The sequence below is a fragment of the Oryza sativa genome, chromosome 4 (genome assembly GCF_034140825.1).
Source record: "Oryza sativa Japonica Group chromosome 4, ASM3414082v1".
NCBI lineage: Eukaryota > Viridiplantae > Streptophyta > Magnoliopsida > Poales > Poaceae > Oryza > Oryza sativa.
Genome location: NC_089038.1, coordinates 30,276,842 through 30,304,136, shown reverse-complemented (window position 1 = coordinate 30,304,136; position 27,295 = coordinate 30,276,842). Strand labels below are relative to the sequence as shown.

General features: G+C 46.1%; 4 protein-coding genes across 4 annotated transcripts; 3 read left to right on the top strand and 1 right to left on the bottom strand.

The window, feature by feature from the left end:
• Positions 1–581: 581 nt before the first annotated feature.
• On the top strand, positions 582–7,107 carry LOC107280659 (uncharacterized). Its single transcript, XM_026025165.2, has 4 exons — positions 582–2,534; positions 2,601–2,843; positions 4,065–4,668; positions 4,874–7,107. The coding sequence occupies exons 1-4, from the start codon at positions 1,035–1,037 to the stop codon at positions 7,105–7,107; spliced, it is 4,581 nt and encodes a 1,526-aa protein (XP_025880950.2). The 5' UTR covers positions 582–1,034.
• A 1,323-nt stretch (positions 7,108–8,430) lies between these two features.
• On the bottom strand, positions 8,431–10,221 carry LOC4336811 (uncharacterized). Its single transcript, XM_015778792.3, has 4 exons — positions 10,035–10,221; positions 9,013–9,109; positions 8,868–8,922; positions 8,431–8,770 (listed from the first exon to the last, which is right to left on the bottom strand). Exons 1-4 carry the CDS (start codon positions 10,170–10,172, stop codon positions 8,662–8,664), a joined length of 399 nt encoding a protein of 132 aa, XP_015634278.1. The 5' UTR covers positions 10,173–10,221; the 3' UTR covers positions 8,431–8,661.
• A 6,050-nt stretch (positions 10,222–16,271) lies between these two features.
• LOC107277493 (uncharacterized) lies at positions 16,272–21,922 on the top strand. Its single transcript, XM_026025186.2, has 5 exons — positions 16,272–17,144; positions 17,284–17,350; positions 20,607–21,205; positions 21,296–21,499; positions 21,592–21,922. Exons 1-5 carry the CDS (start codon positions 16,322–16,324, stop codon positions 21,615–21,617), a joined length of 1,719 nt encoding a protein of 572 aa, XP_025880971.2. The 5' UTR covers positions 16,272–16,321; the 3' UTR covers positions 21,618–21,922.
• A 2,097-nt stretch (positions 21,923–24,019) lies between these two features.
• On the top strand, positions 24,020–27,295 carry LOC107277286 (uncharacterized). The gene is given in 6 exon segments (XM_066309635.1): positions 24,020–24,198; positions 24,279–25,130; positions 25,228–25,294; positions 25,764–26,512; positions 26,585–26,657; positions 26,791–27,295. Coding segments are annotated over 6 exon segments (1,851 nt in total). The 5' UTR covers positions 24,020–24,140; the 3' UTR covers positions 26,843–27,295.

Below are 27,295 nucleotides of genomic sequence, written 5' to 3'. Positions count from 1 at the left end.
CCGTGATGAAACGGACAAGAGCTCGAGTTGTAAAACACTTCGAGAGGTGCACGTGAGGTGTCGTATCTGCACGAATCGCGAGGCCATGTGTCTCTGGAGAAGTCGGCGAGGTGAGGCGCGCTCGGAGCTGCGGGCCCCACCCGCAGATACGTCTGTAGCCTGGAGCAAGGTGGGGCCGGGCCGTGCTGGACCGAATAGGAAGGGGAGCGGACACGGGCTATCATCCAGCCCAGTTTGTTCGTCACTATTCTGTTCCGGCCCAAACTGCTGGTGTTACTGTTACGCTCCAAACCTAAGAACCATCTTCTAACTGCATTGTGTCACATGTAATTCTGTTGCAAAACCTCATGGCAGCCATTTTGTTAGTTGTCGAACTACTTTCATTTCATTAATGAAATAGAAGAGGATCTCCTCTCTTTCTAAAAAAAAACTCATGGCAGCTTATTTATTCTTCGCGTTATCCAACTCTGAAATAGTTTGGCTTTGAGAGTTTCAGTTATTGGTTGGAATAGCTAGCTTTTCTTTGCAAGCTGCACAGCTATTTTATCGCTCGAATACGAATTGTATGAATGTGATAGTTCTGGAAATAGTAGTGATGCATTTGTGCTCATTAGATATATGCGTTACACTTGAAGAAGAACAAAGTGAAAAAACACACATCACATCTATATGCAGCAAGTATCAACGGAACCAAACGTTCCCCTCATTTATTAAGCATGGATTACACTTGAAAAGCGAACTGAAAAACACGATCAGAGAAGCAGCGTCGCCAACTGCCGCTGCCGCCCGGCCGGCGAGGAAGAAGCTAGTCAGAACCAGCGCCGTACGGAAAATCCGGGCTCGGGCTCGCCGTCCGCGAGCTGCTCGGCGGCGACTCCGCAGCTGCCACGGGCGGTGAGCCTCCACTCCGAATAACCTTCGGGTTGGGTCCCGTCGACCCACCCACACGGCCGGCTGCACCGTCATACGCAGGCACTGCCGGGGAGCCACTGGACACGGCCGTCGGAGAACATGGTGGTGGTGGACGACCAGTCATGTTACCGGAAAACGTCGGCGACGGCGGTGGTGGTGGTGGACGACCGGTCATGTTACCGGAAACCGTCGGCGACGGTGGTTCATCTGGGCTCTTGTGCCTGCCACCGGAAGCTCTCGGCGTGTCCTCCTCCGGCGGCGCCTGCGTTCCACCGCCGGAAACTCTTGGCGTGGAAGGTGGTGGCACACGTACACTGGCGTATGCGTCCGGCGGTGTGTGCTTGCCACCGGAAACTCTCGGTGGTGTGTCCTGTGGTGGCGGCGGCGAACGGACACTCGTGTTTGCGTCCGGGGGCGTGTGCGTGCCACCGGAGATCTTTGGTGTGCGTGGCGGCGGCGATCTTACACTTGTGTATGCGTCCGGCGGCGGCGTGTTCGTGCCACTGGAAGAAGCTGTCGGATGTTCCGGTGGAGGGAGTCGCACGCTTGTTTCAACCACTGGCGCCGGCGGCGGTGGTGTTCGACGGGGAAAGGTCTTTGGTGAACCAAGGGAAAATCTGGGAGCAGGCGGTGGAGGAGAGCGCACGCTCGTTTCAGACATCGGTGTCTGCGGTGGAGGTGTTCGACGGGGAAAGGTCTTCGGTGGAACGGACGGTGGAGGAGAGAGCTCGCTCGTTTCAGCCACTGGCGCCGGCGGCGGAGGTGTTCGACGGGGAACGGTCTTCGGTGGACCAAGGGAGAATCTAGGAACGGGCGGTGGAGGAGAGAGCTCGCTCGTTTCAGCCACTGCTGCCGGCGGCGGAGGTGTTCGACGGGGAAAGGTCTTCGGTGGACCAAGGGAGAATCTGGGAACGGGCGGTGGAGGAGGGTGCTCGCTCGTTTCAGCCATTGGTGCCGGCGGCGGAGGTGTTATACGGGGAAAAGTCTTTGGTGGACCAAGGGAGAATCTCGGAGCAGACGGTGGAGGAGAGCGCACGCTCGTTTCAGCCACTGGCGCCAGCGGCGGAGGTGTTCGACGGGGAAAGGTCTTCGGTGGACCAAGGGAGAATCTAGGAACGGGCGGTGGAGGAGAGAGCTCGCTCGTTTCAGCCACTGATGCTGGCGGTGGTGGTGTTGGACCAGGAAAGGTCTTTGGTGGACTAAGGGAGAATCTAGGAGCGGGCGGTGGAGAAGAGCGGATGCTCGTTTCAGCCGTTGGTGTTGGCGGCGGCGGTGTTGGACTGGGAAAGGTCTTCGGTGGACCAAGGGAGAATCTAGGAGCGGGCGGAGGAGGAGATTGCACACTCGTTTCAGCCATTGGCGACGGTGGTGGTGGTGTTGGACTGGGAAAAGTCTTCGGTGGACCAAGCGAGAATCTCGGAGCGGGCGGTGGAGGAGATCGCACACTCATTTCAGCCGTTGGCGCCGACGGCGGTGGTGTTGGACTGGGAAATGTCTTTGGTGGACCAAGGGAGAATCTGGGATCGGACGGTGGAGGAGAGCGCACGCTCGTTTCAGCTGTTGGTGCCTGCGGCGGTGGTGTTGGACTGGGAACCGATGGCGCGCACGCGCCACCGCTGCTGGTGGGAGGCCTCGGGCTGGCTTGAGCACCAGCGGGGACTGACGACGACCGTGGTGGCGCCCTGGAGGTCGCCGCGACGCCGGCGCAATGCCGCAGCAGGCCATGCGGGAGGAGCGAGGCGACGAAGGTGCGGGTGAAGGGCCCGCAGTGCTCGTCGGCCTCGCACGCCGCGAGGCGGCACGCGCGCGGAATGGGGCACCCCGTGAAGAAGGCGGCGAGCAGGTCGTGCTTGCAGCGGCCCAGCGTCAGCAGAGACTCCCAGCAGATGCCCGAGTCGGTGTGCGGGCCGCCCGGGAAGATGCTGTCGAACGTGAGCGACCGCCGCGCCGGGGTCGACTGATCGGCGCCGCCGCCGTGCGCGACGCACGCGGCCACGAGCGCCGCGAGCAGCAAGGCCGTCCTCATGGTTGGCCTCGCAAAACCGCAGCTCTCTTTGGCTGCACCTGTTGTGTTTTGTGCTTCACTTTGGAGCACCAAGGCCGTAGTAGCGGGAAACTGTATTTATAGAGTGTTGCCAAGCTGTTAATTGTCCCGATCGTTTTGCTTGCACGTTGGGAGGTTGCACGTTTAGATTGATTAATGCTAGCGTGTTAATTGTGCATGTGTAACCCACCCCGAAGATTTGTTGAATGTTCATCGATGGTTTCTCATCTATGTTCTGAGTTCTGACGTTTTCTCTAGCCAATGCTGTGAATTGCCATTACTCGTAGTTGTTGACCAGTAATGTTTAATTCATGAGTAAATAGAATGCGAGTATGTGACCATGTCTGAACGGTTATCCAGATGGAAAAGTAGAAATACAAGTAAGGAATTTTGGACTTGAAATGCAAATCAGATGAGCTGAAAGTCTAAACCTGTATGTTTGTGGAGTAATATATTTCATATTAATCTATGTTGTCGGTTTTTTTCATATTTTTTTTTGACTATTTAGATGACATGCAAATAACGAGAGGATGTCCTCGAGAGGGATGAAAATCCACATCTCCTATACCAGATTCAACCTGTTTGGCAGCTGAGTTTTCCAATTTGTCTTCCTCGTTTTCCGTGCAAAAGCTTTTAAAACTGTTAAACGATGTGTTTTTAATAAAAAGCCTTTTTTATGATAGTTGTTTTTAAAAAATCATATTAATCTATTTTTTTTAAAAAATATAACTAATATTTAATAAATTTCGTGATAATAAGTTACTCCGGTTTTTTTTTGTATGCGGGAGATTAGTTCCCAACTGGAAGGAACAAAACGCAGCCCGGCCTGATGATGAATTTTTTAATAATCCCTAAACATAGAGTACCTATTAACTTTCATATTGTCAAGTTGCACCATTTTTTTTTAAAAAAAAAACTGAAGCGCCTGATCTCGATGCCTACCTACATATGAGGATATATGACGCGTGTTTTTTTTTTTCTCTTTGATCATTCGACAGAATCCCTCCTTGTCCGATAATGAATAGAACACACGCACTCGAATCGGATTCAACAGAGCCCCCGACTTTTGTTATAATAAGTTAGCGTATCTCTCGCGCACTAACTTCAGGCCTCATCGATCATTCATGGCAGTCGAGGCATGCAGCATATGTCGTCGAAGAGGGGCAAGAGAGCACGCCGGTCGTCCGCCGGCCAGCCGCTGCCGGACGAAATGATGACAGAAATCGTTCTGCGCCTGCCGGCCTATTCCATCGTCCGTTTCCGCGCTGTCTCCCGCTCATGGGCCGCTATGCTCTCTTCTCCTGGATTCCAGGACGGCTACGCGGCCATGGCAGATGCCCGTCGCATGAGCATGAGCAAGTTCGTCTTCTTTGCGGCGTCGCCGGCGTCGCCCAGAGGCGCCACGGCTGTCTACTCCTGCGACGTCGGCCCAGTCCGGCGCATCACGACGACGACGACCGACTTGCTCTTCAATATCGACCGCCTGCGCCCGGGCTTCCTCGTCGTCTCAAGCAGGCCGTGCCACGGCCTGACGCTCCTGGCTGACACTCGATCCTTCGCCTACTGGGTGTGCAATTCCAGCACCGGCGTGTTCAGGCCATTGCCGCGGCGGCGCTGCCACGATCTGTCCAGCGCCGGCCTAGCCTTCGACGATCGGACCAAGGAGCACAAGGTGGTGCATCTCTTCTGCCATGTGAGCCGTGGCGGCGAGAGTGAGTCCATGACCATGGTTGCGAGGTCTACACGCTCTGCACCCCAAGCCGCCCGTGGAGGCCAGCCTCCGGAGGCATACCGGGGCGTCTCGGTGGCGTGGTGATCTGCGCCCTCCTCTACGAGGGCGCGGCAACCAAGGTGCCCCCGGTATACGCCAATGGGTTCTTGCACTGGCAGCTCTACCCTGACAAATACTTGATCAAGACCTCTTCCCTGACACGACGGTATTTGAGAACCGAAACAGCAGCGTTCCAGTGCTATGCTTCTCTGTTGCCGACGAGGCCTTCAGCCTGGTCGCTGGGCCGGCGGTCGACGGCATAGCGGATTACTGCGCTTTGGACAGCCACTCCCCGGCTGTTCCACTCCACCTGGTGGAGCTCCATGGCTCTTTGTGCATGGTCCGCGATCTCCGCCATCTTCCGCATGGTGAAAGCTGCCTGGAGATATGGGCGCTGAGAGATTACAGCGCCAGCGTATGGTCACTCGACTTCCGTGTCGCCATGACGCCGCAGGTGGCACGCGACATGCACGATCCCCGGTTCATCACCGTCCTTGGATGTCTCGGCGGCGCGCGCGGAGACGACGTCGGGAGTGTGGAGCGGATCAAGAAAATCCTGATCGCTACCTCGCAGCACAAGGTGCACGCCTACGACCCAGCTACGGGGAGCATCGAAACGGTGGTCACCGTCCCAGAGGATTTCGCCGGCGGCCGGGAGGAGGCGGTGGCCGGTATTCGGATTGGTCTGTACGAGGACAGCCTTGCCCGTGTAGGCGGCGAGAGTTGTCGACAGAGGGAAGCCACGGCGGCGATGACTGAGATCCTACTACGGTTGCCGCCCAAATCAATCGCCATGTGCATGCTCGTTTGCAGACAGTGGCGCACACTGATCGAGAGCGAGCGCTTTCTTACGTCACACATGCTTGCTAACATGGAACGGAAGAAGGTCATGGTAGTCACGAATGGCCGTCGACGGGAGAATTTCTTTAATTTCATGCCGGTGGAGACCTGGATTGGGCCTGCCGCCAAAGCTCGTTCGGACGTTCTTGTCAACCGCAGGATCCTCTGCTCTAAGCCATGCCATGGACTTAACCTGATAAGCACCAGCAGCGACGACTACCTGTGCAACCCTTGCACTGGTTCTATCCGGTGTCTTGGAATCCGTGGAAAGTTTCGTGAGATTGATCCAACTGTCAGTATTGATGACGATCGCCGCCATGTCACGAGAGTTGGCAGGAACATCGGGCTAGGATTCGACCGGTTGTCACAAGAGCATGTAGTGGTTGAGATGAGCCGCTTCAAAGGCGACCTGCAGCTGTGCATGATCAAGACGAGCTGCGTGGATTACTGGAGCTGCGCTGGCAAGCCGCCGAGGCCGGTGACCGACATGCCACCGGCACATGTTGACGGGACGCTCTACTGGATCAGCGAGCCACAGCCGACGGCCCGAGACCGTGTCATTGTGGCATTTGACATCTCCTCCCGGGAGTTCTCCGTCTTGCCATGCCAGCCATGCTGCAGCGAGAGGGACGGCGGTGATTATCCGTTGCTCGTCGAGCTGGAAGGATCGCTGTCGCTCGTCGTCGCAAACGCGGAGGAGAACAATCTGCAGATATGGACGATGCAGGAGGCTGACGGCACATGGCACAAAAGTTACAGCATCTTACTGGACGAGAGGTACCCGGACTTCTCACTAAAAACGGGCGTGGTGGTAGTGCCACTGGACGCCGTCGCCGATAGCAATGGCGGCGGCAGGATCTTGCTCGACACAGGGCGAGCATTGGGCTACTACGATCTCGAGACGAGAAGCATCGACACCTTGTACTCGCTCGACCAGCTAAAGCTTCCCCAGTGCCAGATGGCATTCCCCATGCTGTACGGGGATAGCTTGGTGCCCATCCAGGACGACGAACCGCCCGACTACGTCGCGCCGACTCTTCGCGACGACGACGGCGGGCGGCGCTGCTACTACCAGCCGCAACACGTGGAGATCAGCGGCGGCGAGCAGCCTGCGGCTGCCTCCTGCGTATTCCGGCCATGCGAGGCGGCCGGCGGCGGCTGCAGGGGCATGGGCTGCGTGTACGCGGGTAGCTGCTGCAGGAGGGTGCTGTGCCGGGAGTGCAGCCTCCCGTGCGTCGAGCACACCGACGGCTTCCACACCGCGATACTGCCCTTCCTGCCGCGGCGCTCCGCGACGGCGACCGAGATGGCCGAGGATTTGCTGCTGGGTTTGCCTCTCGAGCACCCGTGCGTGCCGGGGCCCGAGTACTGCTACTACTACTCGGAGGGGGACGAGGTGGAGGAAGGCGTGGGGCGGCACGTGTTCGTGTCGCTCAGGGATCTCGCGCGCACCAGGCAGCCGCGCCGTCTCATCGAGTGTGGGTACAGGATGGATATGATTTACATTTTGGTCCTTTTAAAAAACTTATTTCGCAAATAGACCCCTGGAAAAACTTATCCCAAAAATGGTCCTTTTTGGGGCGCCAGAGTGGCTGGCGCCGTCGTCCAACTGCAGCCTCTCTGGCGCCGTCCCCCTGCCGACGTGGCGGGGCAATGCTGAGGTGGCTAGGGGGAGCGCGCCAGAGTGGCTGGCGCCCCCCCCCCCCAAAAAATTTTTTTTTAATTTTTTTTTATTTTTTTGATATTTTTTTCACGCTTAGGGACATAGAAGAACCAACCATAGAAAAAATGAACTCAAATGGACGTAATATGTGACATGTAGAATTTTTCCTCTCCTCTCCTCTCTCTCCGAACTAGTGCAGAGGAGAGAGATGTGCAACTTTTTTTATTTTTATTTTTATTTTTTTGATATTTTTTTCACGCTTAGGAACTCACAAGAACCAAAAATATAAAAAATAAACTCAAACGGACGAAACATGTGGCCTGTGGAATTTTCCAAAGCTCTACCGAAAAACTTCTCTCATCGAAAACACAATCTTGCAAGCGGAATTTGGAGGTTTTAATATCGCCGAACACAATCTTGCAAGCGGAATTTGGAATTTTGAATTAGATTAAGTAATTTCATAAAGTGGTAGAGTGCATTATGTTTAACATGCTGATCAAAGGGTAGATCAAAGTGGTAGATTAGTGAAGGTGCAAAGTAGACTAAGTGGTAGTTCAAGTTTAATTTTTTTTTTGGTTGGTTGTATCGTGATCCTGAGAGTGAAAAAACATCCGAGAAATAAAACAAAAATGACACTGTTGCAACTCCATACAGAGAAGCAGGAATGGAGGCGAGGGTTTGGGAGGGGGGGGGGGCGGCGCCAGCCATGCTGGCGCCCTCCTCCCTGGGGCGGCGCCAGCCATACTGGCGCCCTCCTCCTGCCACGTTGGTTCGCGTGTGCCACGGTGGCAGGAGGACGGCGCCAGAGAGGCCGGCGCCGTCCCGTTGGATGACGGCGCCAGCCACTCTGGCGCCTCAAAAAGGACCATTTCTGGGATAAGTTTTTTTAGGGGTCTATTTGCAAAATAAGTTTTTCAAAAGGACCAAAATGTGAAAAATCTAGACAGGATGGACGGGAAGGTTATTAGGGAGACGTGGGTGCGCAGATACCGCGCTGTGTCTTTTAATAGAGAAATTTTACGGTACTTTAAAGAAAGTATCTAAATTTTACACTGAAAATTTTGATATATGAAAATATCAAATTTTACATTATAAAATATGGTACTATGCACAGAGAACTAGAGAAGTCAAGTACTTTCTTAAGGATGGTAAAATTTATCTATTTAGATATGATGCACCATATGCACAGAGAACTAGAGCTTTGCAGAAATAGCTCGGGACAATGCCCGACAGTTTATATCAAAGAGTTGATGACCGTCATTGCGAGCAGTCCGGATTCCATAACACGAGCATTGCGATAAACTAAAATGGAGTTTTTCACGAACTAAACTAGTAGTGTTCAACTCTTTGAACTGTATATCATGAAGTAATTATGATTTCTCTACACAGATCTGTCGGACTGTCAACCATACAACACTGTCTAGGTGAAGTTCATTTCCTGTGGATGGTAGCGAAGTGAAAGCCCATGGGTTCTCGAAATTCACCGGTTCCATGGCAACGGTGGCAGTAATCTAACCCGCTACCACCACATATACGGCACCTGGAAAATGGAAGTCATGCCGGAGAAGCATGTTTCTCAGTACCAGCAGCATAAGTATGGCAGACAGCTTTTGAGTATGAGGCTATGAGCTCCTCACCATTGTGGCCATTCGCCCTTCGGGAGCATGACAAGATCGGCATGATTGGTTCTCCCTGTAAATCCCAGGTTCCATGGTCATGAGAGAACTGGTTTGTAGGATCATGATACTAGCAAGAGAAGAGAACATGGAGTACAAGAGATACCTCGACCAAAACAGTTGCGGCAATCTATTTTGCCTGTGCCTCTGCAGATGGTGCATGGAGGATCAGGCCTTTTTGGTCTCTCCCTCCTAATATTTGACTGCATCATACTTGCAGTGAAGATATCAGGATTGGTGTATAAACATGTCAAAAGTTAACAAATGACAATTCTTAATGTACAATATGGTCTGAGATGGTCTTGTTCCATCTGTCTGGCAAGTTGAAGGACTCCTAACTCAGTGACAAACAGAGAGGGTATCAGTTGGCACAGAAAGGAAAATAGCATGCCCTTTCTCAACCCCATTCCCCTTTTCCCCTGCCATGTTTCCCTCGCAATGAATCTATGATAAATCTCATGTACTATCACAATTTTTTTCAGATAATGGATAACCCGACCGCTACATCAAAAAACACATAAATCTGCAAGGCCAACCTTGGTATGTTTGGAGTTAAGAAATCACTACAGGCTAGAGCAAACACACAGTAAGCATTGCTGGCTGTAAAAACGTTGGAACAAGATCTAAGTCATGAAGTGAATGGCAAGTAAATTTTGCTTATAAAGTGTTCAGTGGATTGCATATTTGCATGGTGCTAAGCTTCAGGTATTCAATAAAAAAGAAGTGGAATCAATTGCTACAAAGTTCTGATACACATGACGACCTTAACATTCTGTAAGATGGTTTGAAATATATTCAGGTGGGGAACGCCCCCCTCCGGCGACTTGGTCAGAAAAAAACAATTCCGTAAATGTAATGCCGAAACAATTTCTACCAACCATGGCCTAATTTCCTCATTTTTGGTACTCAATTGCCGATTCCTCATGATTCTTCCCATCGCGCTAGCTTCTGCTGCAGGCAGCACAATCTTACCCGCTACCCTAACCCATCCCCACACCTCCTCTCCATGTCCCGCTGCCGAGGAAAAACCTACCGGTCGATTCAACTACGCTTCCTGTCTACGAAGTGTTCGACGAATCGCAGGCACGAGAACAAAAGGGGAGAGGTGCAGGGAAGGATTGAGCTCACCTCGCTGCGGACGATCCATGAAGGTCTCGATATGAGCACGCTAGGAGGGGCCTCGTGAAATCCGGGGAGCGAGCTCGAAGGAGCCTGCCCCGCCGGCGACGCCACGCCGTTGGGGCCGGCCGCCGGCGTCGAAGCCATCAGCGGCTACAGGTTGCGGTAGGGGCGGTCGGGCGGATACTGGAAAGGCACGGTCGCACAGAGAGACCGACCTGTTTTCATCAGTTCAGGCTGCGTTATCCGCCCACGATTGGGCCTCTTTGGGTTCTCCTTAACTGGGCTAGGCTGGGCTGGGCTCTATTCTAACGAAACAATGAATAAGTTCACTTTAGGTCCCTCAGTTTGCTATCGAGTTCAGAGTCCCTAGATCACAAAACTGGATAAAACGCATCCCCAACTTACAAAACCGTACAAACGAGGTCCCTCGGCAGTATAGCATCTGATTTTAACTGACGTGGCATCTACGTGGCTTATTTGACTAGGTCTTCGTCCCACGTGGCATTTGATGTGCCGTTTACGTGGCAATTCGATCCAAAAAAAATAAAGCCTATAGGGCCCACATGTCAGTTACACACCAATTATTTAAACATGGTGAGGGCCATGTAGGCCACATGTCAGCCTCATTACTCCATTTATCTCACTATCCTCTCTCTCCTCTGCATGGGGTCGGAGAGGAGCGGCCGGCGCAACCCTAGCCACAGCCGCCGCCGCCACCGCGACGGAGGAAGATGGGGCAACCACGGGGTCTTCCATGGCGAAACTGGGGAGGTCACAGCCTCACGGCATCAGATCGAGGGGAGCTAGGGTTTTGGGAGGCTAAGAGGAGGAGAAATGAGCTAGAGAGGAAAGAAGCCGCTCTAGGTTTTCTAGTTGGGGGAGGAGACGCGATGGCATGGGTGACGGGTGGGGTGGAGCGGCTAGCCGGCCGGTGGAGCAGGGCGGGCGACGGAACGAGGCGGCAGCAGAGCAGGGGGGGTGGAGCGGCCGCGGACTGTGGGCGGAGCAGGCCGGCGGAGCGGGCGGCGGAACAGGGTGGCGGCGGAGCAGAGGGACGGGCGGAGTGGCCGTGGACCGCGAGCAGAGCAGAGGGGTGGATGGGCGGAGCAGAGGGATAGGTGGAGCAGCGGCGGAGCAGAGGGACGGGCGGAGCGGCTGCGGACCGCGGGCAGAGCAGAGGGATGGGCGGGCGGAGCGGCGGGACGGAGCAGAGGAGATAATGGCCGTGCCTCCTCCTCCTCCGGCGGTGACGACGGCGGAGGTGGCGAGCTCCACCTCATCAAGAAGCCGTTCCTTTCCCCCCTCCGCCAATGAGGATGAAGTGAGGCTGAGACGGAGCCTGCTCTACCGCTATCCCCGGAGGAGGCGCTCGCTCGCACCGTTACTGAAGTTCTTCCACCTTTCTCCCTTCTCCCCACTGGTCGCGTCGCTGCTGTGCACCTCTCCATCCGCCCGTCGCTGTCGAGCCCCTACCTGTGGTGCCCTACCAACATCGGCCTCCCTGCCTCTGGCCTCCCCACCCGTCTCGCTGACCTCCCTGCCTTATCCCTCTGCGGCTCTGCACGCTCTCGCCGGTGGAGAAGTGGAGAAAGGAGATAGAGGTAGAGAGGATTAGGTGGAGGAGGTGGGACCCACTGACATGCATGTGAGGCCCACTATTTTTATTGACTGACATATAGGTCCCACATATTTTGTTTTAATTTTTAATGTTGCTTCGTTTATTTTTTTCAAATCAAACTGCCATGTCAGCGCCATGGCACCGCCACGCAGGACGAGGACTAAGTTAAACCAGCCACGTAGGCATCACATCAGCCAAAACTGCCATCCAAACTGCCGAGGGACATCGTTTGCACCGGTTTTGTAAGTTGGAGGACGTATTGTATCTGGTTTTTGAGTTGAGGGACGAAAATCGAATTTGGTGCCAAGTTAAGAGAACTCTAATGAACTTATTCCATGAATTGATGATTTTTTAAACTATTTATAAAAAAGTTATATAAAATATTCAAAATTTTATATTTCTACACCACTATATATGGCTGTGTTCTTAAGTTCAAGTTCCCAACCTTATTCTCTCGTTTACCGCGCGCATACTTCCCAAACTGCTAAACGGTGTATGTTTTGCAAAAATTTTCTATAGAAAAGTTGCTTTAAAAAATCATATTAATCTATTTTTGAAGTTTTTTAGGCTAATAATTAATTAATCACGTACTAATCCATTGCTCCGTTTTCCGTGTCCAACCCTTACCTAAGAACAGAACCTTAATGTTTTTTTATGACGTGGCACACGGCCATGTGGAGGGATGCCAGTCATTTTGCAGGCAACCCCTGCCACCCTCCTAAAAGACTATAAAAGGGCCGTCAATGTCATTTTACAACCGGCCCCTTAGAGGCTACAACTCTCTCCAGAGGCTACAACTCTCTCCAGATGCTTAGAAATGTCCTAGGCTGCCATTTTATAGGTGAGCCCCTTTGCAGGCGATAAGGTGACTGCTTGTAAAATGGTGTCTTCCTCCATGTGACATTGTAGATTTGTGAAGGGCAACATAGGTGTAGATTTATAAAACTTTAAAAAGAATATGTTTTAAATATTTTAATAAATAAAATTAAAAATAAAAATTCGAAAACAACAATACACTCTTTAGTGGAATTGAAGGGAATTTTAAAGGAATTGCAAGGAACTTTGGAATGTAGGATTTTGAAAACATAAAGCATGAAAAGCACAAGATTGGAATATATCTTGCCTTGCAAATTCCTAAAGAATTAGATGCACTCAAATGCTCCAAAATAATCATTCGGGTGGTACATAGGAATAGGAATGATAAAATAATAGTGGACACAATAATAGAACACCACGGGATAAGACCTTAATTGTATTTCCACATAAAATTTTAAGCATCAACCCTTTGTTCTAAAGGACTTGATAGGAATTTTGCCATAAGTATTCAAATCCTCTAAAATTCATTCACTTTACTTTTTTTTCCAAAAGAGCCTAAAGGTTTTGATTCCTAAGAAAAATTTCACCATGTAACCGTTTAGATCAAAGGAAATTAAAACAAATGAAAGTTTCCCTCAAGTTAAAAAAAAAGAAATAAAAAGTTTCCTGTTGTAAAGAATCCTGCATCCTGATCTGCAACATGTCTATATTTCTTCTTTTTTTTTTCAGTTCTCCGGGTAAATTGCTCATGCTATGCTTAGCACAAATCCTATTTCTTTCCCAAACACAAAACATTCCTTTTTTTGTCCATTCTTCTAGAGGCGCTCCGATCAAATCATCCGGATTATTTTGGGGTTGTTTGGTTCGGTCTCAAACTTTGCCAAAAATTGACACACCTCATGTTAGACACATTTGACCAAGTTAACTCATCGTTTGGTTTATGGTCACACTTATGGTAATATTCTCTTTCATTTCTCATGGTCCCACGTGTCATCAACTAAAAAATGTGTGCCACACTCTTTTTTTCTAGCTAAAGTGTGGCTTACATTTTGTTGGCCATAACTAAGATAAAGTGTGGCACACAAGTATGGTAAATGATTGTTGTATAGCATGCAAACAGCCCCTTTATTTTGCAATATAGTTTGTTTATTTTTTTTGGTTTGTTAATATTAGCTCTTTTTCTAGAGACATGTGGGGACCGATGTATATATTGACATTTGACACGTTTCTCTAGAGGTGCATGATGTGTTGTTTGTTCGGTTTTTTTTTTGGAAGCCATTGGTTTCATCGGAGAAACATGGGTGGAAGGCGTGCGGGTGGTGCGAGGAGGGCATAGAAGGAGGATGATTTCGGTTTTACAATAGTAGGAATATAGATAGTTCGATTTTTCTGGGGCGGTTAATATTGGTATTTTTAAGACGTGTTGGGATGCATACCGTCATTTTAATGAAACGCAGTATATATTGATCTATTTTTCTCAGGATGCAAGATGTGCTGTATGTTTTGCTTTTTTGGAAGTCGCTGGCTTTTTGGGAGAAACTTGGGGGTGATAGGCGTGCCGAGTGGTGGGAGGAGGAATTGCAAGACAACAACTTCTTTTTATGTTACTAAAGATATTTTCCAGTTGTACTCCTTTTTTTCTACTAAGATTTTAGTCTTATATTTTGTTTTAGTGTACCGCGATATATATTTACACTTTTTACTGTGCATGATGTGTCGCGTGTTTTTTTTTAAAGCCGCCGCTTTTTCCTAAGAAACTTGGGTGTTAGGTGTGGGGCGGTAGGAGGAGGAATCGCAAGATGATAGGTCCGCTTTTATAGTAGCAGACTTGTTTTCTAGTCATACTCCTATATTTTTTCTCTTTTCTACTAATTTTTTATTCCTATATGTTGTTTTTCAGCATTCCCAGGGTCCTACTGTACATAAAACCCCTGCAGCACAAGGAAGCCTAGGAGAGAGAGCAGAGAGTAGAGGATGACATTCCCCTCACAACATGAGGGAATGCCAACATGAGGGAATGCCATCTCGAACCCCTGAAGTTGTAGCTGGTCGAGCTAGTAGAGGATGTCATCATGTCAATGTCCTCCCTATGTCGGGCAAGATCATGCTGCCATTGACAGCAGCGTCCAGTGGCAGTGTGGCACTACCATGCGATGCGCCGGTCTTTACTGAGAAGTTAGGCTGCCTCTCGTATAGAAAAATGTCGTAAGTTTTCAAGCACATCGCCATTACTGCAAGTCCAGTAAAATGTAAAAAAAAAGTCTTTAGTACAATTCAAGGGAATTTCAAAGGAATTGCAGGGAACTTTGGAATGTAGGATTTTGAAAACATAGAAGCCTGAAAAGAATATAATTAGAATATCTTGCCAAGCAAATTCCTAAAGAATTAGACACACTCAAATGTTCCAAAATAATAGTTTGGATGGTACATAGGAATAGGAAAGATAAAATAATAGTGGACACAAGAATAGAACACCACGAGAGGAAACCTTAATTGGATTTCCACATAAACTTTTAAGCATCAACCCTTTGTTATGAATGACTTGATAGGAATTTTACTGTAAGTATTCAAATCCTGTAAAAATTCATTCACTTTTCTTTTTTTTCCCCAGAAGTGCCTAGTGGTTATGATTACTAAGAAAAGCTTCACTATGTAACCGTTTTGATCAAAGGAAATTAAAACAAATGAAAGTTTCCCTCAAGTCAAAAACGATATTGAAAGTTTCCCTTTCCAACCATGGCAAACGATCGTTCCCTACTTTAAGGATTCATGCATCCTGAACAGCAAGATGTCTATATTTCGTGTTCTTTTCAGTTCTCCTGGTAAATTGCTCATGCTATGCTCATATCAAATTCTATTATTTGCCAAACACAAATCATCCATTTTTTGGCCAGTTTTTCTAGAGGAGTACTGATCAAATCGTCTATATTACTTTGCCAAAAGATTGCCACACCTCATATTAGGCAAGTTTGACCAAGTTAACTCATTGTTTGGTTCATGGCCACACTTGTGGTATTCCCTTTCATTTCTCATGGTCTCACACGTCATTAACTCAAAAATGTGTGGCACACTCTTTATTTGCTAGCTAAAGTGTGGCTTACATTTTATTGGCCATAACTTAGCTAAAGTGTGGCACAAAAGTATGACAAATGATTGTTGTATAGCATGCAAACAACCCCTTTATTTCGCAATATAGATTGCTTAATTTTTTGGGTCTGTTAATGTTGGCTCTTCTTCTAGAGACGCATGGGGACCAATGTATATATTGACACATTTTTCTAGAGGTGCATGATGTGTTGTGTGTTCGATTTTTTCTAGAAGCCATTGGTTTCTCTGGAGAAATGTGGGTGGAAGGCATGCGGGTGGTGGAGGATGGCATAGAAGGAGGATGATTTTACTTTTACAGTAGTAGATATATAGATATCTCGATTTTTCTAATATTGATATTTTGTAAGATGTGTTGGGATGCATACAATCATTTTAATGAACCATAGTATATGTTGACCTGTTTTTTCCAAGACGCAAGATGTGTTTTTTTTTTGAGAAACTTGGGGTGATAGGGGTGTGCCGCAGTGGGGAGAAGGAATTGCTAGATCTTAAAGATATTTTCCAGCTGTACTCCAATATTTTTCTGCTAATATTTTTATTCCTATATTTTGTTTCAATGGACCATGGTATATATTTACACGTTTTTTTTTAAAAAAGGTGCATGATGTGTTGCGTGTTTGGGATTTTTTTGGAAGCCGTCATTTTTTCCGGAGAAACTTGGGTGGTTTCGCGATCTTTGTTTCCTTGTGCCGCGCGCGCGGCGTGCCCAGGTGGTCCGCGTTCTTTGAACCTGATCAAGGAGGAGTTCGTGATGGGCGACCACGCGCGGCTCATGTCCTTCTTGTGGTTCGCCATGGAGCTTGCCATGTCATCGCCGCTTTTCGCGAAGCTCTCCGCGCTCTTCTCCTCCGATGCCGCGTGCCTCGAGGGCCTGGAGCGCGTCCGTGGGCGTGGCCACGAGCGGCTCCGTGTCGTGGCGTATAGGCTCGGCGGCTTGCGGTACAGCTGGGCGCCACGGTTCCGCCTCGCCGTGCTGCTCCTCCTACGGGACAAGTTTCCCGAGCTGGTTGGCGCCATCGAGGTGGTTGATCCCACCGTGGCCCCAGTGGAGCGCCGGGCCATGGAGGAGCTGGGCTGCATTGTCACCACATCTCCTGCGCTATGCCTGGTGGTAGAAGAACCAACTCTGATCTTTATGCCATACGCGGACCGTGTCTTCTTTGAGAATTTGCTCATCTTGAACTGGAGCCCGGACAAGCTCGGGAAGATCGTCGTGCTCGGGCACAGTTTCAGCACCATGGTGAAGATGCTTGAGCTCAGCATTTCAAAGCAAGAGAAGTGTGGTGTCAATGAGCAGAGGGAGAAGGTGAAGAGGGTACTGGCAATTCCGAGCTATGTTCAGGAATTAGAGCTTTGTGCAGAGATATCTGGCTTATTCGATAACCCTCTCTTGGGAGATGAGTATCCTTATGAATTGAACCAGTACGACTACAATAATTCACCAGAGCAGTGTACATGCATGCACTGCGTTGCGCGTATGGAAAGCGGTGCTTTGATTTGTGCTCTTCCCAGCACCTTTTCAATTCATTTCTTTCACCTCGATGCTGAAATCGATATGGAATATTTGATACCAGGTTCTTTTGCAGCTCATTTCCTTTTTTTTCAAAGCTTAAGAGTGTGTGTGTGTGTGTGGGTGGGTGGGTCTGCGCGCGCGCGCCAATATGGATTGTGGCATTATGGTCTTCTGACTTGTTGCCTCTTTCTTCGATGCAGGTAATTGCGCTACAAGGGTCGGGAGCAATGTCAATGTCCAAATGGGCTATGATGCTCAGTTAGAAGGGTAAGGCTACATACTGCCAAACGAATCATTTGGATTAGTTTTCCATGCTTATTTGTTTGCCTAGTTCTATGAATTTTAAGCTAAATGAAAGTATAATTTGGTTTCAAAAATAAAAGAAAGGATGATGCAAACAAGATATGTTTGCTAAAAGAAAGGGTTTCTTGTGTAAAAGGGGTTCTCTGTTTGAGTGAGATTTGCTTTGTACTATTGCTGCAGTGCAGGTTATTGTTTTGCTTCGGCGATTAACTCAAATTTGTCCTGAACAGAGAAATAAAAACAACATATTTTTGTAAAACATGTTTGTTGTTTTACTGCAGTCATTAACTTTAACAATTGGTTTGTTGCGATATGTCACATGTGAAGCACATGCCTTAATTTTTGTGGTATATTTTTGTTGTTCACTATTGATGACTTCAAAACTAACTAGCTGGGTGGCCCGCGCAATTGCGCGGCTAGCACCCAAACAAAATCATATATTTTTTATGATATTACTTAAAATTTATAAAATAGATATCTCATTGTCTTAAGACTTTGAAAGACTAAACCTTATCATCCTCGTGTTTCTAATTATATAGTTTTTTAAAGTCACACCAGTTGCTACCCCTTATGTCATCTTCTTCTTTATTTGCTTGCTCGATCTACCACTATTTCTATTCATTCTTCTTGGAACCTTTAAAAATTGGATTTTATAGTTTTTAGAGTTTATTGTCACGTTGTGTTTCATTTTTATAATTTCTAGATGTCCCGTCAAACGTTGCCATTATACTCCTCTACGGCCCGTCCACTGTCTCTTTTCTTTATTGTCATTGAGATTTTAAAAATCGAACATAATTATCTTTTGGGTTCATTTTTACTTTCTAGAAGTCCCGCCAAACCGTCAGCGGCTTTGTCATTGTACTCCTCGGCGGCTCACCCACTGGCTCCCTTCTTTATTGTCATTGAGATTTTAAAATCGAACATGATTATCATTGTTTTTTTTACTTTCTAGAAGTTCCGAACCTTTAAAAATTAGACTTGTAGTTTCATTTTTTATAATTTTTAGAAGTCCCATCAAACGATGCCACTATGCCCCTCTATAGCCCGTCCGCCGCCGACTCTTTATTGTCATTGTGATTCTAAAAATCGAACATAACTATTGTTGGAATTCATTTTTTTATTTTCTAGAAGTCCCGTCAACCGTTGGCGGCTCTGCAACTATACTGTTATACACCCCGCCTACTGCTTTTATTGTCATTGAGATTTTAAAAATCGAATATGATTATCAATGAGGTTTGTTTTTTTTTACTTTATAGAAGTCCCGGCAACCGCCTTACTCATTTGCTTCACAGCCTGCCTGACGTCCCTCCCTTTAATCGTCATTTAGGATTCTATTTGGTGTTTTATTAACAATTTTTGTATGGCGTATTAATACCGTTTTGTGTTCTTTTAATGCTTTTATTTTTTATTTTCAATTTCAGTTGTTTTAAAATTGTATTCCTACTTTAACTCTCTTTTTATTTTTCTATTTTAGATATTATTTTATTTTTTATTCTAAATTTTAATTAATCTCGTATTGGGTTCTTATATGGATTTTTCTTTCAATATTGTTTATTTTTAATTCCAAATTTCAGCTAATTTTAAATTGTATTCCTACTTGAACTCTTCTTTTATTTTCTTTTGCTAATTTCGGATTTATTTATTTTTTTCTGATGTTTAATTAATCTCGTATTGGGTTCTTATATGGACTCTTCTTTTAATATTCCTTATTTTTAATTCCGAATTTCAGCTATTCTTAAATTGTATTCCTACTTGGACTCTCATTTCCTTTTCTAATTTTGGATTTTATTTTATTTTTATTTCGAATTTTGATTAATCTCGTATTGGGTCCTTATATGGAAATTTCTTTCAATATTGCTTATTTTTAATTCCGAATTTCAGCTATTTTTAAATTGTATTTCTACCTGGACTCTCTTTTTCTTTTCTAATTTTGAATTTTATTTTATTTTTATTTTTATTTTTGATTAATATCGTATTGGGTTCTTATATGGAAACTTCTTTCAATATTGCTTATTTTTAATTCCGAATTTCAGCATTTTTTAAATTGTACTCCTACTTGGACTCTTCTTTTCTTTTTTTTCTTTTTCTCCGATTAATGTGGGAATTTCTAGCCCCCACAGCGAACGTGGTGCCTTCTTTTCGAGCTGTCTTAATAATATAATAGATTCCTTTCCAAATGAATCAATTCACCATGTGGCATTTAAATCCTAGTGATGCATACATTGAGGACAGACACTTATATGAAGCTGAAAGCATAGTTAAAGAAATGCGTGAAACTATTTCTGATGTTAGGAATTCTACGCTATCACAAAGTTTGTTGATCACATGAAGAAAGATCAGAGCATTTGTTCTCACATCTCAAGCATGTTGGGAGCTCATGAATGCATTCAATTGGTTGTTTATGGCATTGGGAGCTTTGAATTTGATGTGAAGTCCCAATATCAGATTGCTTTTGCTCTACTACTAAAGGAAGACAATATATTCCCAATTAGTGATATCGAAATCTATGATCCATCACTACCTCCTGCTGATGTGAAAGCATGCTTCGACTTGGATCTACGGGTGCTCTTGGTTAATGAACAATGCCAAAGAAGTGTTGACAAGCCGATAATTTTCTTTGTTCCAGGACTGGCATTTGTTGGAAACCTCATTGAGTCAAATTTCTCTCCTGAGCAATTAAACAATATTATTCTAATTTCCTATGGGGTCAAGAATATCGGGGATAGAATTTCTGCCGAACTTGAAAATTGGAACAATGGATTTACCAGTTTGAAGGGTTCCCCAGAATTGGAAAGAGAGAGGTTTATTTGGGCAAGCATAAATTATATTAATGAAGTCATTGTGATGGAAAATTTTAATGCCCACTTCTGGGGAGTCTCTGATATGAGATTTGAGTTCCTTGATGTTGCTGCTGATGTGGACATGAACTCAAATTTGCCAAGTATGTGTTTTTGCTTCCGAACATCTTCGATTTATACCAATTTACCTCATTTTTTTTTGTTTTCATTACTTTTGTTTGATGGTGGAGCTGACTTTGCAAGGCCGACTCTTAAGGAAAAGTTTTTACTTAACTTCAAATTGGAGCTGGAATATAATTCTTTCTTTGCTTTTGAGTACGCCTTCTTGAGACTTATGGGCAATATCTTGTTACTTAGTAGCATTCATTGTCTAGTGTTGTTACATGCTGAATCATGTACTGTTATTGTCTCTGTATTTTCAGCCATGTGTCTTATTTTCGTATGTGCTTGGAAGAAAGAATGTCGCGTCCATTTCAAGACGATCAAGACGATTGCAAGGATGGTAAACCTCAAGACTGGGCACATGAATTCCTGCACCGAATCCCAGCAATGCATCGGAAGACTTGGTCTCCTCCTCCCAAAGGTTGGATCAAGTTCAATTTCCACGGCATTGGTGGTTCCAAAGATCGTTCTGCTGGCATGGGTGGTGTATTTCACAATGAGGATGGTGTGCTCTCCTTCTTTATTGGTTCATTAGGTAACGTGGATCAAACCGTGGCTAGTATTGGAGCAATTGAACTTGGGCTAAAGGTCATGCTTGAGTACCATGAACCAGTTAAAAAGCTGATCGTTGAGGGGGACGATCTCACGGTGATACGTTGGTTCAACAGAGTCTCTCACCCGCCTGCAAGAGCGCATGATTCATTCCTACGTAGTTACTTGCACTTGACTTCGATGCCATTGCCATGTGAGGGGGCTGCCGTGCCTGCTGAGATATCCAAAGACCCTGACCATGAGAATGGTAGTTCTTCACATGATGCATCACCTACTAAGCCACCGAATGACGGTAACATCGAGAATGGTAAAGATAGAGAATCATAGTTCTTTACAATATTCTTTATCTGCTATTAAGCTATCTGAAGTCTGTAACAGTAGGAATGGTTCTTTGCAGATGCTTCACCTGCTAAGCAATTTGAAAGGGAGTACATAGCTTGGCGGGTCGATGAAGAGGCTAATCAGGTCGCAATTGGATTGGCACGTCTAGGCAGTATGCTACCTGACCATCAGAATCGGGTAAAGGTACACAGCTCAACCCAGTGTGACTGTGAAATCCAAAGAGAAATGAGGAATGGCAGGCTACCAGACATCACAGTTGGTGAGAACCTCTCCATTTTGCCGATCCATTATGTAGCCACAAGTCCACAAGTGCTATTTTTGTGCATTATTAACGATCACCATATGCTACAGGTTTGCCTGTTGAGGAGCCAAGCTAATAAGGAGTGGAGGGCCTTGTCGTGTGGAACCAGCACTCTGATGCTAAAACAGTTTTGCCTGTGTCTGGCATTCCAAATATTCTCAAATCTGAATGTATGTTTGAATGGTCCGATGAAAAATTTAAATTATGTGTTCTTTGGGGAAATTTTTATGTGCCTTTTGATAGTTCATTTGCAGATTCAATTGTAGTTTTTGGTATATCTTTTTTTTTTAAAAAAAATCTTTCTACCAGGCCAGCTGAAGAATTGGCTGACCAAATTGTATTAAGAGTTGAAGAATTTACAGTATGGGAACATTACAATATCGAAATGAAAATGTGAAGACCCAGCGTTCAGGCGAAAAACCTGAACTCCGGAGGAGAAAATCAGCCCGTACGGTTATCTCAAAACAACTCGGCCTCCTTCCAAACAACAATCTCAAAATAGCTTCGAAAAGTTGCACTACCGTTCGTGATCATTGATCGAAAATCGAGCATTGTGTTCCTTTCACACCAACCAGCCTTTATACAAAGATAATTTGTTCTACGTATGCCTCTAGCTCGTCCGAAAACACAGTCTTGTGCTCAGTCACCAACCTGCTAGCTTTTAGGCTCCAGTTCGCTCTCGCCTGGCAGCAGAAAGCACACAATTGTCCATCCTTCGAGCATCCTCCACACTCGATTGGACGGACACGCTACAAACAGGTGATGGCACTCTTCCTGCATTGCTCGGCATTCCTGAAATTAGTGCGAAAAATGTAAACATATATAGCGGTCGGAAACACATCGTTTATAAAAAATGATTATCGGTCGATCTGGAATTTCCATATTTTATTAGTTTAACTATTTAGTGGCAAATGCAGTATGGTGCTAGAAGAAATTAAAAATAGCTAAATATAATATGTGGTTAAAAGTGAAAATGATTAGAAACTATACTATTTTTACATAAACGATACTCGGTGAGTCAAGAATTTCGCTAGCGTTTTTATCCCCAAGTAGGCGAAATGCTGCAGCTGAAGTTGTACCATGTGCCAACAGTCAGCATCATATTATATCCAAGTTAATGAGGGGGTGTTTGGGAACTAGGGTCCCTCTTACAAAAGTATAAGTCCCTATGATAGGGACTTATGTTTTTGTGAGAGGGACTAAAGTTTAGCCCCACTTTAGTCCCTCCAACCAAACACCACCTGAATATCTCCAAAAATAAAACTCCCATAAGAAAATCATTACTCTCGCTCCAACCAAAAATATTTAAATATTTGGTGCTTGGAACAAAGTTCGATCCAACTTTTAAAATTTTGATTATCAATTTTTTTTATAGATATTTAGTTTAAAAACAAAATAAATAATATACTTGGATTTGCCTAAAAAAATACTACCATAATACCATAAACTTAATATTAAAATGTACTTTTTACGGTAAAGAGATAGCTTTATTGATAACTGAACGAAGGGATTAGATTCCTGATTCAACCAATTCAAAATCCGTGCAAGCACACATAATCTCCCCTCCTAGCAAGATCTTGAATTCGTCGTCGTTTGATTAAGAGTATGTACTACCCTCTTAGCTTCTTTTCCTATTTTGTGCACTTGCACTCTTTGAAAGCATTGCATCGCACCTTTCGTTTCATGGACCGTCGTTGCCCCAGCCGATCTCGAGGGATTCTTGTTCTCGAGGGATTCTTGTTCGATTAGGACGCAACAACTTCAGCATTGTCAGTTTTCAAGATTAGCGGCGTATCATATGAATCCATCCCATTGCCACCCGAAGTCAAAATTTACAAACACATTCTAATATAAAATTGATTTTTGGAACTATAAAAGCATGAGCAAATCTTTATCTAAACATCAAATATTTAAAAGGGAGCACTACATTTAAGTATTTAACGGCACCCTATCTGTAACTTGGTGATGGACTAATAAGCACAACCATAATAATAAGGGTATCAATCAGATCATAATTTTCTTTTTCGTTTTATCTTCAACTACCGCTCATCTCATTTAATGATAAACACCAAAGTTATTTCCCCCCAACTTTATTCTCTGCTACACAAATAAAAATGAGATGAGCGTGGATCAAAGGCAGTACTCGCTTGCCATAATCGCGTGATTCGAGACATGCTTTCAGCGTTCAGCCTCCAAGCAAATCAAATCTGTGTGATTCATACACAAATCCTTTTTCCCTTTTCCTTTTTGCCGCAAGGAAGCAACAAAATATCTCTGACACACTCTGAAACTGTGACAGACTTGACAGTCAATGGAACTGAAAACGCAACCCCCGTGCCAAGACCATTTTCTTCCCACAGTCCACTGCGCGAGACGGGAGAGACGGCCGCGACACAAAGGAAGCCCAGGAGAGACGCAGACGCCCGCCCACAAAGCCCACTTTGCCCATGGCAACTTCCGCTTCACTGCCTCCTCCTCCTCCTCCTCGCAGTAGTAGTAACCGCCTCATCGCCTCCTCCTCCTCTTCGCTGCATACTGCATACTACTGATCAGCTCTTCCGTTCTCGCGGCTCCAGATCTCTGCAGGGTGACGGGGGAGATGGCGGAGACGGAAGAACCTGGCCAAGATCGACGAGTACTCCCTCCTGCTCCACATGGTGAGGGTTTTACCTTCTCCTCTCCAACTTTTTTGATTTGCTGCGGCTTCTTTCTCTTCACGCGGCGGTCCCGTGGCCAGGCCTGATCATGGAGGAGTTCGTGATGGGCGACCACGCGCGGCTCTTGTCCTTCCTGCGGCTCGCCACGGAGCTCGCCGTGACGTCGCCGCTCTTCGCGAAGCTCTCCGCGTGCCTCTCCTCCGACGCCGCGTGCCTCGACGGCCTGGCGCGCGTCCGCGGCCGCGGCCGCGGACGCGAGCGGCTCCGCGTCGTGGCGTACAGGCTCGGCGGCATGCGGTACAGCTGGGCGCCGCGGTTCCGCCTCGCCTTGCTGCTCCTCCTGCGGGACAAGTTCCCCGAGCTGGTCGGCGCCGTCGAGGTGGTGGATCCCACCGTGGCCCCGGTGGAGCGCCGGGCCATGGAGGAGCTGGGCTGCGTTGTCACCGCGTCGCCTGCGCTCTGCCTTGTGGTCGAACAGCCAACTCTGATCTTCATGCCCTACGCGGATCGCGTCTTCTTTGAGAATTTGCTCACCTTGAACTGGACCCCAGATCAGCTCGGCAAGATCGTCGTTCTCGGGCACAGTTTCAGTGCCATGGTGAAGATGCTTGAGCTCAGCATTTCGAAGCAAGAGAAGTGTGGTGTCACTGAGCAGAGGGAGAAGGTGAGGAGGGTACTGGCAATTCAGAGCTATGTTCAGGAATTAGAGCTTTGTGCTGAGATATCTGGTTTGTTCGATAACCCTCTCTTGGGAGATGAGTATCCTGATGAATTGAACCGGTCTGTCTACAATCATTCATCAGAGAAGTGTATATGCATGCACTGCATTGCGCATATTGAGAGGGCTGCCATGATTTATGCTCTTCCCAGCATCTTTTCAGTTCATTTCTTTCAGTTTGATCCTGAAGTTGATATTGAACACTTGATACCAGGTTCTTTTGCAGCCCATTTCCCTTTTTGTAAAAGCTTAACGTGGTGCCTACATGGACTATGTTGTCTGATGACTTGTTGCTGCTTTGTTTGATGCAGATAATTGTGCTACAAAGGTCTGGAGTTATGTCAATGTCCAAATGAATTGTGATGCTCAGTTAGAAGGGTAAGACTGCATACTGACAAAACAATTAATTTGGACCAGTTTCCCATGATTATTTGCTTGCTGAATTCTGTGAATTTTAAGTAAACAAAATGATGCTTTGGTTTAAAGAAATATTTAATGAAGGATAACTCAAGCAAAGATGATTACACCATTTTAGGCAGCTTTCTTGCGTGTACCCTAAAAAAAGGGTTTCTTATGTAAAATGGGCTATTTTACCGTTTAAGTGAGATTTGCATTAATTATAGTATTGCTACAATGCATGTTCTTCTTTTACTTCAGTGATTATAGTATTGGCAGATTGCTGCAGCCTGCAGCACCTGTTTGTTGTTTTATCAATCATCGACTATGTTTCTAGGCCATCTGTTTTATGATTTTTCACGTGCGCTAATAATTTTGTGGGATGTATTTTGTCGTTCGCTATTGTTGACTTCACAAATTAATTCCTTTTCTAAATGAATTAATCGACCAGGTGGCATTTAAATCCTAGTGATGCATACATTGAGGACAAGCACTTACAGGAAGCTAAAAGCATAGTTAAAGAAATGCATGAAACTATTTCTGATGTTAGGAGTTCTGCACTGTACACAAAGTTTATTGATCATGTGAAGAAAGATGAGAGCGTTTCTTCTCACATTTCAAGCATGTTGGGAGCTCATGAATGCATCCAATTGGTTATTTATGGCCTTGGGAGCTTTGAATTTGATGTGAAGTCTCAATATCAGCTTGCCTTCGCTCTTCTTCTAAAGGCAGATAATATATTCCCAATTGGTGACATTGAAATATATGATCCAGCACTCTCTCCTGCTGATGTCAAAGCATGCTTCGACTTGGGTCTATGAGTGCTTTTGGTGAATGAGCAATGCCAAAGAAGTGTTAACAAGCCTACACTTTTCTTTGTTCCAGGATTGAAATTCGTTGGAAATCTCATTGAGTCAAATTTCACTGCTAAGCAATTAAATAAGATCATTCTAGTTTCCTATGGGTTCAAGAATAGTGGGAAAAGTATTTCTGCTGCACTTGAAAACAGGAGCTGTGGATTTACTGGTATCAAGGGTTCCTTAGCTTTGGAAAGAGACAGGTTTCTTTGGGCAAGTATTAATTATATTGATGAAGTAATTGTTTTGGAAAACTTTGATGAGGAATTCTGGGGAGTCTCTGAACTGAGGGTTGAGTTTCTTGATGTTGCCGCTGATGTGGACATGAACTCAAATGTGCCAAGTATGTGTGTTTTTCTTCTGAACTCATTTTTTTTTTCGGTACTCTTGTTTGATGGTGGAGCTAACTTTGCAGGGTTGTCTCTTAAGGAAAAGTTTTTCCTTAACTTTGAATTGGAACTGGAATATAATTCCTTCTTTGCTTTTGAGTAAGACCTCTTGAGACTTAAGGGCAATATCTTGCTACTTAACATTCTTCATTTGATTAGTGTTTGTACATGCTGAATCAAAATTTAGGTCAATAAGACTAATTATGTAATGTTCTTGTGTTTGTGTTTTCAGTCGTGTCTTATTTCCATATGCACCTGAAAGAAAGAATGTTGCGTCCATTTAAACAAGATCAAGGCGACTGCAAGGATGATGAACCTCAATTCTGGGGACAGGAGTTCCAGCACCGAATCCCAGCAATCCATCGGAATACTTGGTCCCCTCCACCCAAGGGTTGGATCAAGCTCAACTTCCATGGCACTGGCTGCTCCAAAAATCGTTCTGCTGGCATGGGTGGTGTATTCCACAATGATGAAGGTGCACTCTCCTACTTCATCGGTTCCTTAGGTAACGTGGATCAGACTGTGGCTAGTATTCAAGCACTTGAACATGGGCTAGAAATCATGCTTGAGCATCATGAACCAGTTAAAAAGCTGATCGTTGAGGGGGACGATCTCACGGTGATACGTTGGTGCAACAAAATCTCTTGCCCACCTGCAAGAGCTCATGATTCATTCTTACATAGCTACTGGTACATGGATTTGATGCCGTGTGAGGGGGCTGGTGTGCTTGCTGGGTC